This window comes from Aquarana catesbeiana, linkage group LG11 (assembly GCF_042186555.1).
Source record: "Aquarana catesbeiana isolate 2022-GZ linkage group LG11, ASM4218655v1, whole genome shotgun sequence".
Lineage (NCBI taxonomy): Eukaryota > Metazoa > Chordata > Amphibia > Anura > Ranidae > Aquarana > Aquarana catesbeiana.
The window spans coordinates 28,002,117-28,022,448 of record NC_133334.1 but is presented as its reverse complement, the minus strand read 5'-3'; the positions used below and the strand labels follow the sequence as shown (position 1 = coordinate 28,022,448).

General features: G+C 45.2%; 1 protein-coding gene across 1 annotated transcript in view; it reads left to right on the top strand.

Moving 5' to 3' along the window:
• The first annotated feature begins 3,486 nt into the window (after nucleotides 1-3,486).
• The window catches only part of LOC141111676 (receptor-type tyrosine-protein phosphatase eta-like), a 68,396-nt gene continuing 51,550 nt past the window's right edge, over nucleotides 3,487-20,332 (top strand). Inside the window, exons 1-4 of the mRNA XM_073603825.1 lie at nucleotides 3,487-3,511; nucleotides 10,895-11,149; nucleotides 14,818-15,093; nucleotides 18,891-19,166. Coding sequence (XP_073459926.1) covers nucleotides 3,487-3,511; nucleotides 10,895-11,149; nucleotides 14,818-15,093; nucleotides 18,891-19,166 — 832 coding nt within the window. The remainder of the gene's footprint in view (nucleotides 3,512-10,894; nucleotides 11,150-14,817; nucleotides 15,094-18,890; nucleotides 19,167-20,332) is intronic.

Below are 20,332 nucleotides of genomic sequence, written 5' to 3'. Positions count from 1 at the left end.
AGGAGATCAGGCAGAGAATAGTCAGAGGCAAAACGAGGTCAAAATCCACAGAGCCAGGTTAGGAACAAGTCGGGTCAGCAACGGAAGATCAGTCAGCACAGGTAAGAACACAGCAGAACGTGGATCAGGGGAAGCTGAAGAACATTCAGCAGCTAGCATCCAGCAGGGTCTCCTTTAAATATGCCATTTGGCACCAATGCGTGAAGACATGCGTGCCACCATGTGCTGGGTCTAGGGATGAGCTTCGAGTTCGAGTCGAACTCATGTTCGACTCAAACATTGGCTGTTCGCAAGTTCGCCGAACAGCGAACAATTTGGGGTGTTTGTGGCAAATTCGAATGCCGCGGAACACCCTTTAAAAGTCTATGGGAGAAATCAAAAGTGCTAATTTTAAAGGCTTATATGCAAGTTATTGTTATAAAAAGTGTTTGGGGACCTGGGTCCTGCCCCAGGGGACATGGATCAATGCAAAAAAAAGTTTTAAAAACGGCTGTTTTTTCAGGAGCAGTGATTTTAATAATGCTTAAAGTCAAACAATAAAAGTGTAATATCCCTTTAAATTTCGTACCTGGGGGGTGTCTATAGTATGCCTGTAAAGGGGCGCATGTTTCCTGTGTTTAGAACAGTCTGACAGCAAAATGACATTTTGAAGGAAAAAACTCATTTAAAACTACCCGCGGCTATTGCATTGCCGACAATACACATAGAAGTTCATTGATAAAAACGGCATGGGAATTCCCCAAAGGGGAACCCCGAACCAAAATTTAAAAAAAAAAAATGACGTGGGAGTCCCCCTAAATTCCATACCAGGCCCTTCAGGTCTGGTATGGATATAAAGGGGAACCCCGGCCAAAATTTAAAAAAAAAAATGACGTTGGGGTTCCCCCTAAATTCCATACCAGACCCTTCAGGTCTGGTATGGATTTTAAGGGGAACCCCGCGCAAAAAAAAAAAAAAAACGGCTTGGGGTCCCCCCAAAAATCCATACCAGACCCTTATCCGAGCACGCAACCTGGCAGGCCGCAGGAAAAGAGGGGGGGACGAGAGTGCGCCCCCCTCTCCTGAACCGTACCAGGCCACATGCCTTCAACATTGGGAGGGTGCTTTGGGGTAGCCCCCCAAAACACCTTGTCCCCATGTTGATGAGGACAAGGGCCTCATCCCCACAACCCTGGCCGGTGGTTGTGGGGGTCTGCGGGCGGGGGGCTTATCGGAATCTGGAAGCCCCCTTTAACAAGGGGACCCCCAGATCCCGGCCCCCCCCCTGTGTGAAATGGTAAGGGGGTACTTGTACCCCTACCATTTCACTAAAAAACTGTCAAAAATGTTAAAAATGTGTGACGGCGCTCCTCGTCTGACAGTTCTTAAATAACGGGGGCGGGGACACCCGGTGACCCCGCCCCCCTCTGACGCACGGTGACTTGACGGGACTTCCCTGTGACGTCACGGGGAATGCCACAGGGAAGTCCCGTCATGTCCCGTGCGTCAGAGGGGGGCGGGGTCACCGGGTGGCCCCGCCCCCCGTTATTTAAGAACTGTCAGACGAGGAGCGCCGTCAAACAGCGGGAGCCTCCCTCCATACCAGCATGGATGCGGAGCGGCCCGGAGAAGAAAATGAAGAAGAGAAGAAGAGAAGAAGATGAAGAAGAAGAGAAGAGCGGGAGCCTCCCCCCATGCCATGGGTGCTTTTACCATTTCACACAGGGGGGGCCGGGATCTGGGGGTCCCCTTGTTAAAGGGGGCTTCCAGATTCCGATAAGCCCCCCGCCCGCAGACCCCCACAACCACCGGCCAGGGTTGTGGGGATGAGGCCCTTGTCCTCATCAACATGGGGACAAGGTGTTTTGGGGGGCTACCCCAAAGCACCCTCCCAATGTTGAGGGCATGTGGCCTGGTACGGTTCAGGAGGAGGGGGCCGCACTCTCGTCCCCCCCTCTTTTCCTGCGGCCTGCCAGGTTGCGTGCTCGGATAAGGGTCTGGTATGGATTTTTGGGGGGACCCCACGCCGTTTTTTTTTTTTTTTGGCCGGGGTTCCCCTTAATATCCATACCAGACCTGAAGGGCCTGGTATGGAATTTAGGGGGACTCCCACGTCATTTTTTTTTTTTAATTTTGGTTCGGGGTTCCCCTTTGGGGAATTCCCATGCCGTTTTTATCAATGAACTTCTATGTGTATTGTCGGCAATGCAATAGCCGCGGGTAGTTTTAAATGAGTTTTTTCCTTCAAAATGTCATTTTGCTGTCAGACTGTTCTAAACACAGGAAACATGCGCCCCTTTACAGGCATACTATAGACACCCCCCAGGTACGAAATTTAAAGGGATATTACACTTTTATTGTTTGACTTCAAGCATTATTAAAATCACTGCTCCTGAAAAAACGGCCGTTTTTAAAACTTTTTTTTGCATTGATCCATGTCCCCTGGGGCAGGACCCAGGTCCCCAAACACTTTTTATGACAATAACTTGCATATTAGCCTTTAAAATTAGCACTTTTGATTATTCATGTTCGTGTCCCATAGACTTTAACGGTGTTCGCATGTTCGAACGAACTTTTTTCCTGTTCGCATGTTCTGGTGCGAACCGAACAGGGGGGTGTTCGGCTCATCCCTAACGGGCACTCACATCGGCTCCTGGGGCTAGCAGCGCGTGGGTGCCCCTAGTGGCCACAGGGCAAAGCGATGTAACATAACGTTGTTTCGCCCAGCCGTGCCATTCTGCCTGTGGCGGCTGGTTGGCAAGTGGTTAAAGAGTAATATGTTATATATCATGTTCAAAAGGCAAAATGTGTATAAAAATGTAACATTTTCATAAAGCTATAGTCCAACCTTTTTCCTGAAAACCAGTATTTGTTGCAGAAGGCCATTTAATTTTGAGAAAACCATACATTAGTCATCTTTGTTGCTTGTATATTTACAACCAAAAACTGCCTATGCAGATAAGTGGTGTCTGTAGATGAAAAAAAAACCTGTGCAGCTTTGAGCAAAGTTTAATAAAGCTCTTGTTTCAGGTGTAGGACACTTAGACCCCTTTCACACTGAGGCGCTGGACACGTTAGCGGTAAAGCGCTGCAAATTTTAGGGGTGCTTTACTGTCATTTTAGCGGACCTTTTGTCCCCTAGTTACAATTGAAAAGGGAAGTTGGGACTTTAAATGAAGCACTTGGGTAGAGGTAAAATGAACCTTATTAGAGATGCAATATAAAATGTTTATTGATTGTACAAAATGACAGACAATAAAAGAGTATTCATTTCATATACAGTAAAGCATTCATTATATATATGTATAGGGGATGTACACATAGCATAGGCATAATAAGGAGTATACACATATAGCAGCACATGATCTGATATAAATAAAAGCAGTAGTAAAGCATAATATTGCTAGCAACAACATGCCTGATAGTGACACATGCACCCACATAGTAAATGTGCATTTATTGAGTAAAGGTAAGAATATAATTTTTTGATGTAATTAGGGGGAACAGATGGTGCAGATGACTATGGTTCCATGTAAGATGTAGCTGGGGCATAAAAAAACAAGGCTCAACGCGTTTTGTCCGCTAGTGGGGCACTTTTAACCCCCCGCTAGCGGGGGTTAAAAGCGCCCGCAAAGCGCCGCTGCACAAGCGCTTTGCAGGTGCTGCGGCAGCGCTGGCCATTGATTTCAATGGCAGAACATTTTAGGAGCGCTAAATTAAGCACTAAATACAGCGCTCCCACACCGCCCGAAAGATGCTGCTTGCAGGACTATTTTTCCTGTCCTGCAAGCGCACCGCCCCAATGTGACAGCACTCGGACTTTCACACTGGGGCTACAGAAGAGGCAGTTTACAGGCGTGGTAATTTAATCATGCCACAAAATCACATCCCTATTTTTAATGGGCCATGAAACAATTTTCTGAGAGACTTTTGAAATAAGAGGCAGACATTCAAATTCTAAAGACAAAATGTCTTGGGCAGCATGAGTAAACAAATAGTGCACCATGGCGAATGTGTGTTTGGCCCAATTGTGGTGACAGTGGGGTATGCCCAAATTTTACCTAAGCCTACTCTTCTTTGTGTCCAGAGTGTGTACTGCACAGAGTGCAGGGGTCAGACATATGTAACACGGGGGGTTTATTTACTAAAGGCAAATCCACTTTTCACTACAAGTGCACTTGGAAGTGCAGTCGCTGTAGATCCGAGGGGGACATGCAAGGAAAATAAAAACCAGCATTTTAGCTTGCACATGATTGAATGATAAAATCAGCTGAGCTTCCCCTCATTTCAGATCTTCACCTCAGATTTACAGTGACTGCACTTACAGTGCAGAGTGGATTTGCCTTTAGTAAATCAACTGTAGCAATAACTCTCGGTGGAGCTGCTGATTTAAGCGGGCTTGTTACCTTCACTCTCCTTCCCTCTGTTTCAACGGCACCGGGTCTAGGATTCTGTTGAGTTTACCTCTGGACGATATAAGCACCAACACTTGAGTACGTTTTCAATGCTTTATTGAACAATTAATGAAGGAAGTAGCAGGAAAGAGGCAGAAAAGGAACTGCAGGGAAGCTCAAATACCTTCTGTAGGATTCTTTGCAAATGTCCTTTAGAATTTAGCTTTGTAATCGGATGTGATCCCCTTGTGGAACACGATCTTTGCTCGCCTGGATAGGCCTCTCTCACTTGCCTAGCAGCCAGTACGTAGCGCGAACAAAAGTCTCTGCCACAGACTTGCTTAAGATGAAACTGTACCATCCTCTGCCACAGGATGTATAAGTGTTGCAGTGAACTTCAGACACAGTACTTGAACCTTTAAGCCAACCCGGCAATACTATGCTGTAAAGTAACTTTAGGATACGTCCTCCGACCGAGTCACCAGGCCCCTCTCCAGACCAGCACTCTGCATGATCCTTCCATGACGGGTCCTCCCCTGGGACCTCCTCGGTTGTCCAGCTTCTTCCCTCTGAATAGACAGCTCAGGACCATTCCTCTTGCGGTGGTAGGACCCAGACAAGCCTCTGGGCCCACTCACGCGCTGAAGCGGCGTGGGCCTCCGGGACAGAGGACCACGAGATAGCACTCTAACGCATACCTGTCGGCCAGGAGGGCCAGCAGGTGGCTGTAAAACGACCTTAGAACATGGCGTCTGTCCCATAAATACCCTTCCCCTGAATGCAACTCGGAGGACCACCTCCACCGAGTTGCTTCGTGACAGAAGAGCACCCATACGCTTCGACACATTGCCTTTCCAACACTAGCCAATGGTAACAACGACACCCACCGTCTCAGTATGGAAACACACCCAACGTCAGCCAAGCTGGAACAGAGGCAAATCTAACTTCTTTCGATGAGCAATTTGCTAAATTTACCTATTAGATGGTAGATCATAAATCTACCAGCGCTACAAACTCCAGAGTGTAGAGGGCAGGAGTAAATAATGCATATAGTGTAGAAGTCAGTAGTGTGTAATGCACAGAGTGCAGAGTTCAAGAATAACTAAATCTCAGAGTTCAGAAGTCAGGCATATGTAATGCACAGACTACAGAAGTCAGGAGTAATTAATGCACAGAGTTCAGGAGGGTGTAGTGCACAGAATGTAAGGGTCATGATTGTATAATGTGTAGAGCGCAGGGTTCAGGCGTGAAAGGAATTATACACCGTGACGACCACCCTGGTTATGCAGGCAGACCACCGGGACCCTCGGATCCATGAGACACGGGAAACAGGCTTTAGTGGTTTCACAAGGTGTATGATTTTATTGAGTAAAACAGTAGCTTATATCCAAAACAAAGAAGGGAGGGGCTGTGTTTGGGTTATACAAACTTACACTCAGTACTTTCTTATCATGAGTTAGGCTGCTGACTAGATAACAAGAAATAGCTGATGACTTGCTGACACAGGGTGTTGCACCAGGAATCGGCTTAACCACAGTAACTCATAGGGTGTGTTTCTATGCAAACTGTTAGTTAAGCTCATTATGGCAAAACTCATACATACAAAAAAAGTGAATTTCTACTTTATGTAAAATTGAGGAGAATCTAAAAATGGAGTCACATTCAAGGAGTGCCTAGTAAGCAGAGTGAAGGGGGCAGGAACAAGTAACACACAGAGTGCAGAAGTCAGGAATGTGTCAAGCAAAATCAGTACAAAGGTCAGGAATAGCTAATGTACAGGGTGCAGAGGTCAAGAGTTAATAATGCACAGAGTTCAGAGATCAGGAGTGTGTAACGCACAGGGTACAAAGATCAAACATAAGTAATACACAGAGTACAGAGGTCAGGAGTAAGTAATGCACAGGGTACAGGGGTCAGGAGTAAGTAATGCACAGGGTACAGGGGTCAGGAGTAAGTAATTCACAGGATGCAGAGGTCAGGACTAAGTAACTCACAAAGTGCAGTGGTCACAAATAGGTAACACAAAGAGTGCAGGGGCCAGGAATAAGTGATGCTAGAATGTAGTGTAGTAGGTATTCACACATGTTTAAGACATAGTGTGTACTTGCAGCTTGCCACCCATGGAATACATGCACACACTTACATACATTAACTCACATACATACATATCACCTCTTCAAAAACCACAAAGTCACCATATCTGGCTGACAGAAGCATCTTGGCTGACTTTATCACTTAGATAAACACCACCAGTTGCAAGGTGGGGTTCAGGAGAGTGTGATAGGGGTTGGGAGATGGCCAGAACTTGAGGGTCAGACTGGCTGAGACTCGGAGGGTACCATATTAGCCACAGAGCCAAGCAGAGACATACAGATCACCACTTTAGGTTATACAGTACCTGACCGCGAGATTGTGTTTCCAGCACAATCCCATCCGAGCACGCAGCCTGGCCGGTAAGGAAAGGGGGTGGGGACGCCCCCCCTCCTGAACCGTACCAGGCCGCATGCCCTCAACATGGGGTGTGGGTGCCTTGGGGGAGGGGGGCGTCCTGCGGCCCCCCCACCCCAAAGCACCTTGTCCCCATGTTGATGAGGACAAGGGCCTCTTCCCGACAACCCTGGCCGTTGGTTGTAAGGGTCTGCGGGCGCAGAGCTTATCGGAATCCGGAAGCCCCATTTAATAAGGGGACCCCCAGATCCCGGCCCCCACCCTATGTGAATGAGTATGCGGTACATCGTACCCCTACCCCTTCACCTAGGGAAAAAAGTGTCAATAAATAAAACACACTACACGGGTTTTTAAAGTAATTTATTAAGTAGCTCCGGGGGTCTTCTTCCGACTTCGGGGGTCTTCTTCCGACTTCTCCACTCTCTCCGGCCTCTTCTCCCGGTGTTCGGCCTCTTCTCCCGTTGTCCGGTTCCTCTCCCGGTGTTCGGCCTCTTCTCCCGGTGTCTGGTTCTTCTGCCAGGTTCCTCCGCTATCTTCTGCCGCTCTTTTGCTAGTGGTGGCCCAGTCTTCTGCACTGTCTTCTCCCCTCTCCTCTTCTTCCGATGTTGACACGATGCTCTCTCCCACTGTGATGTTGTGTGCGAGCTGCGCAACCATTTATATAGGCATGGGGCGTGGTCACCGGGTGATGTCACCCGGTGACCCCGCCCACTTATGCCACAGTCCCTGCGCAGGCTGGGACTGTGACGTCATAAGGGGGCAGGGTCACCGCCTATATAAGTCATTGCGCAGCTCGCACACAGCATTACAGTGGGAGAGAGCATCGTGTCAACATCGGAAGAAGAGGAGAGGGGAGAAGACGGCGCATAAGACCGAGCCACCGCTAGCAAAAGAGCGGCAGAAGATAGCGGAGGAGCCTGGCAGAAGAACCAGACACCGGGAGAAGAGGCCGAAGACCGGGAGAAGAGGCCGAACACCGGGAGAAGAGGCCGAACACCGGGAGAAGAGGCCGAACACAGGGAGAAGAACCGGACACTGGGAGAAGAGGCTGGAGAGAGCGGAGTGGGAAGAAGACCTCCGGAGCTACTTAATAAATTACTTTAAAAACCCGTGTAGTGTGTTTTATTTATTGACACTTTTTCCCTAGGTGAAGGTGTAGGGGTACGATGTACCCCATACTCATTCACATAGGGTGGGGGGCCAGGATCTGGGGGCCCCCTTATTAAAGGGGGCTCCAGGATTCCGATAAGCTCTGCGCCTGCAGACCCCGACAACCAACGGCCAGGGTTGTCGGGAAGAGGCCCTTGTCCTTGTCAACATGGGGACAAGGTGCTTTGGGGGAGGGGGGGGCGCAGGTCGCCCCCCCTCCCCCAAAGCACCCATCCCACCATGTTGAGGGCATGCGGCCTGGTACGGTTCAGGAGGGGGGGGCGCTCGCTCGTCCCCACCCCCTTTCCTGACCGGCTGGGCTGAGTGCTCGGATAAGGGTCTGGTAGGGACTTTGGGGGACCCCCACATCAATTTTTCGGCATAGGGGGTTCCCCTTAAAACCCATACCAGACCGAAGGGCCTGATATGCCCCTGGAGGGGAACCCATGCCGTTTTTTTATTTAAAATTTGGCGCGGCGTTCCCCCTCATGATTCATACCAGACAGCTGTCAGCAATGCGTGTCGCTCATCGGGAAAGGAAAAAACACATTTTTCCTTTCCCGATGAGCGAGCCAGCTCGACGTTGGCTCCCGCAACAGGGCTCGCAGGTGTCAAATCTCGCTGATAACAACGGTGAGATTGACACAATATCGCGGTCAGCTACTGTACACTCATGCTATTACCTTACAGCAGTAAGGTAAGCGGACTGTGAGCACAAAGATGGCACAACACAGAAGATTTTAGCTATATCTGTAGCACTTACTTACTTTAGATGGTCAAGGGATACGCCAATTAGAAAAACAGAATTTTTACATATGGACTTTTTATTTTATGTCATTATGTTTACCATGTTGAATATACCATTTGAATATAACATTTGTATTATTGCACTATATTTGCACCATTGCCTACTTTGAGCACTTAGTTTGGCACGATATTAATGACCTGTCATCACGTTTATGGAAATATTCCTTTTTTTTTTTGCATTTCTTTGCATGTATTTGTTTATTACGGATTTATTTTTGATTGGTAGGTCCATACCAGTTACACATCTCGCATATAGGAGCACACTTGCACTTTTCTAAGAGCGCAGGGCCAATATAGATTTACAGTTAATATCTCATTAGTTACAGATCAACTAATCTGTGCTTGATGGCAGTTAGCAAATTTCCATATAGTTAAAGTGATAGCGCGGGAGCCTTATCACAAAAAAAAACCTATTTGACGTGTACAAATGTACACTTAATTTATGGCACTGTATAGCAACAGGATGCACAGTGGCGTACGGTTCTGTACAGTATGCTGCGATAAAATGCGGCATTTCTGGATGTTATCACAGCACCCTAAAGCCCAGCTCCGGGTTGTACTGCAGTGTGAATGGGACACACAGAAATCAATTGTTTTCTGAGTGTCTTTGCGGCAACATGCAGTAAAAAGTCTCTCAGCGCACCACGTGTGAATTCGCCCTTATTGTAAGGTGTTGGCACAGACACACTGGGGTTGATTTACTAAAGGCAAAAAGACTGTGCACTCTGCAAGAGCAGTTGCTCCAGAGATTAGTAAATGAGCAGAAGCTCTGCTGACTTCCATCATCCAATCACGTGCAAGCAAAAATGCTGTTGTTTTTAATTTTCCTTGTAGGTGATTGGGTATTCCCTGCAAAGTGAAGCTTTAGGCTCCATTCACACGGGGGCAACTTTGGATCCGACTTTAAGTCGCCCCAAGTTGCCCCTAGTCGCCTTAAGTCGCGCTACATGAAAAAATCAATGTAAGTGAATGGATCTGTCTTAATGCACACTACTGCAGTCGCTCCGACTTCAGAAAAGGTTCCTGTACTACTTCAATCCGACTAGAAGGTGACTTGTACCCATTGATTTCAATGGAAGTTGCCTCCAAGTCGGATCACTGTTCATACTGAGGCAACTTTACAGGAAGCAGAAAGGAAACAGAAAGTAATTTCCTCCACTAAACAGCCAGCCCCCTCCTTCTCACACACAGCTGATAAGCTCTGATTGGCCACTTGTAAAGTTCCCTGTCCTGGAGGCGACTTCAAGTTGTGTTGTAAGTTGCCCCAAGTCGCGCTGTGATTTATACTCAAGTCGTGTCCAAGTTGCCTCCCAAAGTCGCGGTGGAAGTCGTGTTGCCCCTGTGTGAATGGGCTCTTACCTAATTTACTAAGCTCTGGGGCAACTGCACTTGCACTTTGCAAAGTGCACAGTCTATTGGCCTTTAGTAAGTCAACCTCATAGACTCATAGTTGTTGATTTACTGAAGGCAGACTGTGCACTTTGCAAAGTGCAGTTTCACTCTGCAAGTGCAGTTGCTTCAGAGCTTAGTAAATGAGGTAAAGCTTCATTCACTATGCAAAGAATACCCAATCACATGCAAGGAAAAAAAAAATAAAAATTTTTTTTTGCTTGCACATGATTGGATGATGGAAGTCAGCAGAGCTCTCCCTCATTTACTAAGCTCTGGAGCAACTACATTTTCAGAGTGCAAGTGCACAGTGTATTTGCCTTTAGTAAATCAACCCCACTGGGGATCATTTTGTGAAAAAGTGCAAAGTTTAAAATCAATACCAACCAATCATGTTTCAGTTTAATGAAGTCTGTTCAGAAAGATCAATTCTATTTGGTTGCTATGAGATACAGATTTTTTCCCTTTTTCCTATAGAATAAATTGGATCATTTCTGATGGTGGTAGATATTAGATTACATGTGTTGCATATATTGTTTGCTCTCTCATTGAGATAAAGGGAGACATTGGGAGCAACTTTTAGTGATTTGGTGAACAGCTCATCTTTTTTTAAACATTCTGCTTTTCAATCAGCCCCATTATTCTTCTATATTGGAAGTCAAATACATGCAATATAAATGACAAGTGTTCGCAAAATGGCAATAAAAAGCTGTAATCTTTCTGTTTAGGTCCTGGACAAGTTTCTGCCGTCACACTGAATAATTACCATTCAACAAACACTCTGGGAGTAACCTGGACGGCAGCTGGTGGAAGAGTGGATTCGTATAGTATCAGTATAACAGGAGTGGTATCAAAAACAACACAAACCAATTCTACGCAAACAAATTTCACCGGATTACTGCCCGGCAGTTTATATACTGTCACTGTACAGACAAATACCGGGAACTGCAGCCAGACATCAATGTCGGTCATGGAGGCTACATGTGAGTACAAGCAGGGTCATGTGACTACAGCGCCATTTGTCATCTGCAATTTTCTTTTTGAGTTCATTTTGCAATTAATGCCATTCTGTTGCTTCCCCAAAAAATCTATTGAGTGGTCCCTGAAAATGAAGACTGAATACTTACCTCTTTGGTGGGCAGTGAGTCCAAACTTCACTGTGTTTGAATGATACCACCACTGGCAAAGTCTGCAGCTATTGTCACTTTCAGCAGTGTCCCCGCCGGGTGCTGTGCTTCCTCACATTCACTCCTAGACCAATAAAGGACACGTTATAAGTGATACAGGAGACCAGTGGGATGAACCCTTGATCACACACGTGGGACCAGGCACACCTAAAAGTGCCTGGGATGTGAAGACATTTCTGAAGGCTGTATGGTCTGGACATTGGACTCTCTACCCACTTTAAAGTAGAACTATAGGCAGAACTTGTTTCCTTATTGGATAGGGTAATGGAGGGTTATAACCCCATGTCAGTTTATTTTTTGCCATTTGCATCCCATTGGGAAGATTTACCTTCACTTCCTGTCCCATAGCCAAAACAGGAAGTGAGATAAATTACCTGCAAATTAGGGGAATTCCTTGGGGACCCCCCAGGTCACCAGAACTAGTGTCCCAATTGGAAGATTTCCCCTCTATTACTTTTCTGGGGACAACCCAAAATTAGGGTTTTCTATTACTATCACTTTCGATGATAAAAGGTAAACAGGACCAATATAGAGAATGAATCACCCCAATGGGGACACAGACAGCAATCAAAACCTAATAGATGTTGCAGTGGCGGCTGGTGCTCCAAACTTTTGGGGGGGGCGCAAACAAACTTAAAATTCAGGAAAAAAACCCCATCAATCGCAGCCACTGTGCCATCAATTGCTGAGACTGTACCATCAAACGCAGCCACTGTGCCATCAAACGCAGCCACTGTGCCCATCAAATGCCACCACTGTACCATCAAACGCAGCCACTGTGCCATCAAACGCAGCCAGTGTGCCCATAAATTGCAGCCACTGCGCCCATCAAACGCTCCCACTGTGCCCATTAAATGTTGCCACTGTGCCCCATCAAACGCAGCCACTGTGCCATATCAAATGCTGCCAGTGTGCCCCACCCCGCCGGCCCGCCGTCTGCACTTACCCTGTCTCAGTGGGACAGCTCCTTGATGCTCCTCAATGTCTTTTCCCGTCCTCTCCTCTCTTCCCGTCCTCTACTATGATTGGACGCCTGATAGGCGTCCAATCACAGTGCCTGTCGTTTCAGCCAATCAGGTGACGAGTAACAGATTGGAGCACTTGATTGGCGGAGAGGCGGTTTAGTGTTAGGAAAGTGAATATTAATTTGCTTTTCTAACACAGTTGAGTGACCTGCGAGCGCCCAGCATGACGCTCGCAGGTCACCTTTTTTGACGCCTATTAGAGCCTATGGCTCTAATCAGCTGCTTAAAAAAAACCCTGCCGATGTAATTCAGGCGCCCGGTGCCCAAAATGGGGGCGAACGCCTGAAAAGGGGGTGGCAGCCACGGCCATAGATAGATTCATGCAAAGCATGAAAGTATATATTGGTGCTAGAGGGGGTGGCAGGAGAGAGGGGCAGCGCCCATGCGCCCTTATGGACCACCACTGAGGTGTTATAATCCTTCTCTACTCTATCCAAAACTAAAAAAAAATGTTTGCCTTTAGTTATACTTGAATTTCCTTGCTGTTTCATATTTTCATTTGTATTTCAAATATAGGTTTGTAGTTGCTTTCTAGGGTCAGGTCACACTAGTAACTATGTAGCAGAGAATTGTAGCCGTTACAAATCTCTCCATTTGTTTTCTCTGCTGAATTGTAGCTAGCCAGTCACACAGTGATTGAGTTTCAAATCACTTGCAGTTTCTGCAACACAGCCCTCTCATTAAAGAATATGTAAACCCAACATTTCATATTCCTGATATGTGGCTGCTGTACCATGTACTTGTATGAGAAAATATCCTGTTCTCTTTGTATTGCTTCCTTTGTGTGAAAACCTTGGTGTTCCTGCCAGTCCTTATGCTTTCCTATTAAATCTGACCACACTAGGCATGAGAGCACAGTGTGGTCAGTTCTCTAGCTGTGCTGGGAACTCAACCTTGCTCTCGTTTAATGATCAGACTTGCACTCCCCCTCTGCACAGCCATTCACTGGGAAGATCAGTCTGCTGCTGTTTCTTCTCCTCCCAGCTCTTATGCAGCTAAGAACATGTGATCACTTATAGAAAAGGGAGAAAAGGTATCTATAATGTTTTTTTTGTATATTTATACACAAATCTTTTGCCTTTTATTTATGTTTTAAAGTGAATGGTTTGTTTTACAAGGTTTACATATACTGTACTTGAGGGTTTACATATACTGTACTTTAACTGCAATGCATTTATTCCTAGCAAAACAGAAGAATACAAAGGACAGCAAAAAAACCAAAGAAAAAACAAATGAGCAGTGGCGGCCCCTCCCCCATCCATGCATCCATCCCCCTGATCTTCACGCAGGGCGCCAGGAGCATGGATTGCAATGGGGGGGGTTTGAAGCATGTGATTTGAGCCAGAGGCTTTAATCGACTTTAAAGGGTGTGCTCGGGGTGCAGAGCACGGCGCTCCGAGCCCGCCCAGTTGTGTGACACTAGTGAATGAATATTCGCTATTCTTCTCACACTGATTCTGCCTCCCAGCCAATCAGGAAGTGGGTCCTGACCCATTACCCGATTGGCCGTAAAGAGAAACTACCCTATTGGAAGAGGGAGGAGACACACGGTGAGGACACCGTCGAAATGTCGAGGAGGAGACGCAGGGGAAGCCGGCCGCCTGTTGCCCGGAGGGAAGCGCTGCCCGGGGTAAGTGGTGCGGGTGACTGACCAACCGACCGGGTGTTGCGCAATGCCGGTGACCCGACTGGGGGGGCTGTGCAATGTTTATGCCCCCCCCCAAAAAAATAAACTACCGGCCGCCACTGCAAATGAGAGTAATTCTGTAGCTGCTACAAAACATATCTACTAAATCACCAATGTGGGGCATTACGGATGTCTGTGTGGCAGACAAGCTCAAGCAACACCCTGGCTGGACAGAAGCAGCAATAAAACCAAAAAACAGGATAAGACACCAAGAGAGTGTAATATTTAGCAGAAAGAGAATGTTCTCAGAAAGAACTAAAGATGTAAGATCTTTACAATGCAAATGGATGAATCTTCCTCTGTTGCTTATTGTATTTTGACAGCCAGTCCCTCCAGCTGTCCAAATACCCAAATAGTGCCTACATCTGATTGAGTGCAGCTGCTTTTCCTGTGACAACTTTCCTCCCAGGTCCTTTGATTTTTTCAGTCAGGGGGTGTTGGGCGGGAGGCAACCCACTGATTGAATTTGGTACAGTATATGGCCAGCTTTACAGTGGCAGTCTTTGAACCTCTTGCATTTATCTCTGTGATGAGTAAGATTACCATAGGGCACAATATCTGTTAGGGAAGACCAGCAGTATAACAAAACCGATGATCTGCAGACCTACACCTATTGTGCCTCACACCTAGCGCGCATTATGCTTGCACCACTCTTTGTTAATTCCCTCCATTGTATGTATTAATTTTAAAGCAGATACATTTTCTTCCATCTCACTATTTTTTTTATCTAACATTGTTTTATTTTCAAACAGATCCCACCCCACCAGGTAGCATAGCCTTTCCTATGATAGGAACTAAGAATGTCACCTTATCTTGGGGAGATCCAGTAAATATGACCGGAGTGATGAAGTCATATAATATCACTTATTGGAATTCTTCTTCTTCGATCATTGCTGGACCTGTGAGAAGCGACAATACTAATGTCACCCTTCAAAACTTGATGTCGGGGTTCAATTACACCATCTCTGTGCTGACAGTCGGAGCTCTGGGGTATAAGAGCACGTCTGTGATTGGATTGGTCTGTACAAGTAAGTTTTTGATCCTCTAAAATGAGACATGTAAAATGTATCAATGGTTTTTATTCTTGCATGAGTTTCAATATTAAAGGGGCCTTTCCATATTGTGAGTGCCTAGATTTCCCAAAGTCCACTCATCTGCTAAGGGGCATCTGCTATACAAAGGGTACTGAGCAAAGATTTATCCTACCATGCCACCAAACGCCACTTCGATGCTGGGAAATCAATCCTGGAATCTCTCCACCATCCTGGTCTCACTGGTTCATTCTGCTGACTAGAGATGAGCTTTGGATTTAGGTTGAACATGAGTTTGGCCTGAATCCAACCTGTTTGTGGCTTTGTGAATGGCCAAACAAACTGGCCACATTTGACCCGTTCATCCATCTGAATCCCCAAAGCTGGAAGGTAAACAAAGCATCTGGGGAGCTGCAAATCCTCTACCCTTGCAAGGTACCATTGAATTCTGGAAGCCCTCTCTGTAATGAGGGGGCCCCCAATATATCCATCTCAACCACTAGGAGAATGAATACCGACTACATCAGTAGTCCTTAATATTCATTCCCCAAATTTTGATATATGGTATATATATATATATATATAATATATATATATATATATATATATATATATATATATACATATTATATAAAATTAATCTAGTGATATACTGTATATAAACTCATCTAGCGATGTAGAACTAGCATCATAATGACTGCACTGCTCAATAAAGTTTTCCCACAACAAGGACAACCTGCCACCCAAAGATGTTGACCTATCGCATTCCTGTTGATAAATGACAGATCTCCATCTGCTGCAGTAATGTAAACAAAGCAGCCAGGGATTCTGGGTGATATCATGCAGGATCTTTAGCGGTTCGTTTACATTCTGTTATTTAATGGAAGTGCGTGGGCCAACACCTAGTGGGAGGGATTATGGTTGGGCAGTGGGAAAACATTGTTGGGGGGTGGGTTGTCATAATTAACATGTGATTTCCATTACTGTGCGACACAATTGATGGTGTGGGGGTTTTCCTATATTCTTTTTTTACAAATATAAGTTTTATTACATTTTTTCAGGAATGAACAGGGTCTGTACAATGTGACCACATCTTATAATATAATATAGGAGGTCGCAGCCTCTCATTATTGATTAACATGGAGCTGAAAGTTATAGTACATCAAGTGACTAATAATTCCTCCGCTCAACAGTTGAAGTACCCTTTTATGTCTGCGTTATTGAGTCGTGGTGTCCGTAGATTTCTTTTTTTTTTTTTTACTTTGATTTATTTTATAGAAATGTCATCATATAAAAAGCAAAATGTGTATTTACATTACATCTCAACGAGAACATATCATTATCCTTGTACCCTCCCCCCATTCCACCCACACCTTGTATCCAAAGTCCAAAAGGCAGCTTATCTATAGTTGTCTTCATGTCCCAACCCCCTTTTCTTTATTGAGTTATTGCCTTAACATAACTCCATGATTTTTTAAGCTCCTTCCACTTTTCCCATTTGTCTTTACAGTCTGCCCCGTCTTGTGCTTCTTCCCCTCTCTCGTGTAAACTCTACAAATAATATGTTTCATTTATGCAAAGTACCCAATCCCAAATTTTAGGGCTATCTACTTCCTGCCATTTTTTTGGTATAAGACTTTTTGCAGCATTGATCAAGATGGGAATTTAGGATCTTTCATATTGCTTAACAGAGGCGTCTGATCCATGAAACAAACATATCTAAGGATCTTCCGGTATTTCTTTGTGGGTGATTTTCTTTATTAGTTGTAAAACCTCCTTCCAGTATTTTTTAATAGTGGGGCAATCCCACCATATATGTGCCATGGTTCCTGTTGCCTTACCCCCTCTCCAGCACTCCGAGGATATCTCCGGTTGAAATTTACTTATTTTATCTGGCATCGCATACCACCTAGTGAGAAACTTAAAGTTCATCTCGGCCATTTTAGTATCTACCGCAGAACTATGAGCAAGTATCATTATTTTATCAATAGTGTCTTTATTACATCGTGACCCTAATTCGTTTTCCCATTTTTTGATGTATGGCAGAACCTCCAGGTCATCTCTATCTGATAATATTTTATATATATACGGGCTATATTACTCTTTGATTTTTCTCTCAGACATAGCCTGTCTGTAGATTTCTAACTTCTGTCTGTCTACGCTTCGTTTTCCTATATTCCAACCAGATCCTTTTCAAGGCATTCTACCTAAGTGGCAGAAAACAGGAGGCACCCCTCTATAAACCAAACCAGGCCACATGTCTTTCTACATTGGAGTGGTGCCTGGCCAGAGAAGTACAACCCCCCCCCCCCCCGTATACATTTCCCATGTGGGGGGAGGTCGAATATCTGATGTTCCCCTTGAAATGTCAACCAAGCATTTATCCAGACACACAGCCTGGGTGTACAGAAAAAGTAGGGCAGCAAGTGTGCACAGGGCATCACTATTAGGAAGCAGGTTATCATGGTGGCTGAAATATATCATTGGAGGGTAGATTGTGATGATTGATGCTGGATTTACACCATGTGAAATTGTTTAAATTTTTTTTGTGTTTTGCAATTAATGACTGACTTTCTCAATTCGGAATATGAGTAATAATGGGGTACCAAAGTACCCTGAACTCATTTCCACCTACTGTAAAGGTCGCTTCCAGGTTCCGATAACTCCCCCTGTAAACCTTTGTATCTCTTCTGGGGGACAGGATAAGGGAATTATGCCCTTGTTCCTCAACATATGGACCAGGTGCCTTGCCAGACAATGTGTTGTCTTGGTAGGTGCATGCCTGTTCAATGTGCCAGGTTAAATAGAGACGTGCACACTATAATGCGCCTCCTGACAGCCAGGCGAGCTAATATTTGGTCAAAGGTCCCCCTGGTTTCTGCAAGGTCTTACCCTGGGTGAACCATTCCACACGAGTTAGAGTTTGCAGTGAATTCTTGTGATATTGACTAACCCATGCCTCCGATATTCGTGCTATTTTGCAGAAATGTCTTTGTTTGTTTTGAAATATTAGCAGAATTGTCCTTAGCACTTATTCCTTTTCACTTGGGAAAGGATTCCCAGCCTGGGGAAAAGTGCATATATACCTCCCAACCTGGAAGAGCACAGGCAATAGCTTTCAGGGCTGAAACTAAGATTTTTTTACTATTGAAGGGAAAATCGACAAATACAAGAAGATGTCTCCTCATCTACTCATCTTAAAGAAGAAGTGCAGCCAAATCTCGTTTGGCTATACTTCTCCTGTGGATCACACGTGCGCAGTTCGTTCTGCACTCCTGTGACCCATTTTCAGCTGACAGCAGGCTGTCACAGAAACGGTCCAGCTCAGGAAAGATCATGACCATATGGTCAGGATCTGCCCACATGCCTGAACCAGCACCTGGCTCAGGCTCTCAGCGAGCCGCTGAGAGCCTGAGCCGGCCACTCCTGCCCCTCCACAGCCCAGCGCTGTGGTGAGCGTAGGGGGTCAGAGCAGAGAGCTGGTGACTGACAGTCACCAGCTCTCTGCTCATGGAGCACTGAGAACTGAGCGATCGTCGGTGTTTGATCATTTGATTTTCAGTATTAGAGCCGTCGAGGGACAGATGCTGCATCCAGCTAGGTAGGTATCATTCTAAAAAAAAAAATACATTCCCATACTGCTATATTAACTGCTATTATTAATTGATAACTCTCTTTAGAAATGTTTTTCTGTTGATCGCGATTTATTAATATCATTGTAGCTTCAATATCACACTCTGAATGTAACAATTCTTACTCTGGTTAATAAAATGACTTTTTTCCCTTATCCACAGAACCGATATCTGTGACATCACCGCAGATTGTTGCCAAAGCTACCAATTCTATGTCCCTGAACTGGACACAACCAGACGAGTATCAGAGCTCATACACCTACAGGGTGCAGACCAATGTAACCTCATCATCTACACTGATAAATAATACAATCGTGAGCAGTGCATCGGCTGCAATAGGAATTCTGACAGCAGGAGAGACGTATACATTCCTGATATATACAATATCTGCCTGTAACTGCACTGAATCAGACCCCGTGTCTATAGCTGACTGCACCCGTAAGTATTGCCAAACTGAAAAAGTCAGTCCTAAAAGCCAACAAACACTCTTTGCTTTGTGTATTGGAGTTTCTGCAAGTTGTTCTTATTCACATTTGCAGCATTCACAACAGCCAATCAGATTCCGCCTATCATTCTCACACACTTCACTGGATTTCTGTAAAACGGATCAGTTTTTCACAAGTGAACTTTTTAGGAATAGCATTTTTCATGTTGATTTTTTGGCTTAATTACAAGTATCACCGAGCAAAAAGTTATTTAGCTTACCAACCACTTAGAGGCTGATGCTCCTCACTGCCATTACCTCCACTGGCTTCTGCTAGCCCAATGTATTCAATTTATTATAAGAAGCAATCCACAGCTTTGCGCAAGCCACATTACCAACCTCATCTCAAAATATAACCTCCTACTCTCACCCCCTCACCACCCCTTCCCATACTCACCTCCAGGACTTCTCCAGAGCCTCTCCCTTCCTTTGGAACTCCCTACAGCAATCCTATACTAGACATGTGTGGTTTGCTTTGTTCCAAAACTTTCATTTTTTCGGAGCTTTGGATGTATCCTAATTTCCAAATTGCAATAGTAACCAATTTAAATGAATCCGAAATAATGAAACTATATCGAATTCGAAAAGAAATTTGGAATATAAACATATTGCTGATTTCCTTCAAAGACTGTGTATAATGTTAGAATATCCCCCTATCCCACATTTGAATTTTGAAATAGAGTCAAACAGAACAGAATAGAATAAAAAATAAGATAATAGAATAAAATAGATTAGAAAATAAAGGATTATAATAGAAAAGAATAGAATAGAATATAAAAAAATAGAATAGGTTAGACTGGAATAGAATACAATAGAATATAACCATCTTCTGAAATCAGCGCATGAGGAAAGCAATGCTGATAACTAGCAAGTCTGTTTACATGTGAGCGGCTGTGATTGGACACAGCTGATCACATGGTAAAGGGCTGCTAAGATGGGCCCTTTACCACTATCTGTGATTAGCTATGTCCAAAGGAAACGGAGGTAACAGAGCGTGCCCAATGAGCGGCCCGGGGGCGCACAGGAGGTGGGTACGTGAAAAGACATCTATGGACATCCTCCCAGAACCAAAGAGCTGCGCTGTAGCCATCTTTCAGCTATAGTGCAGGCATAAACTGGT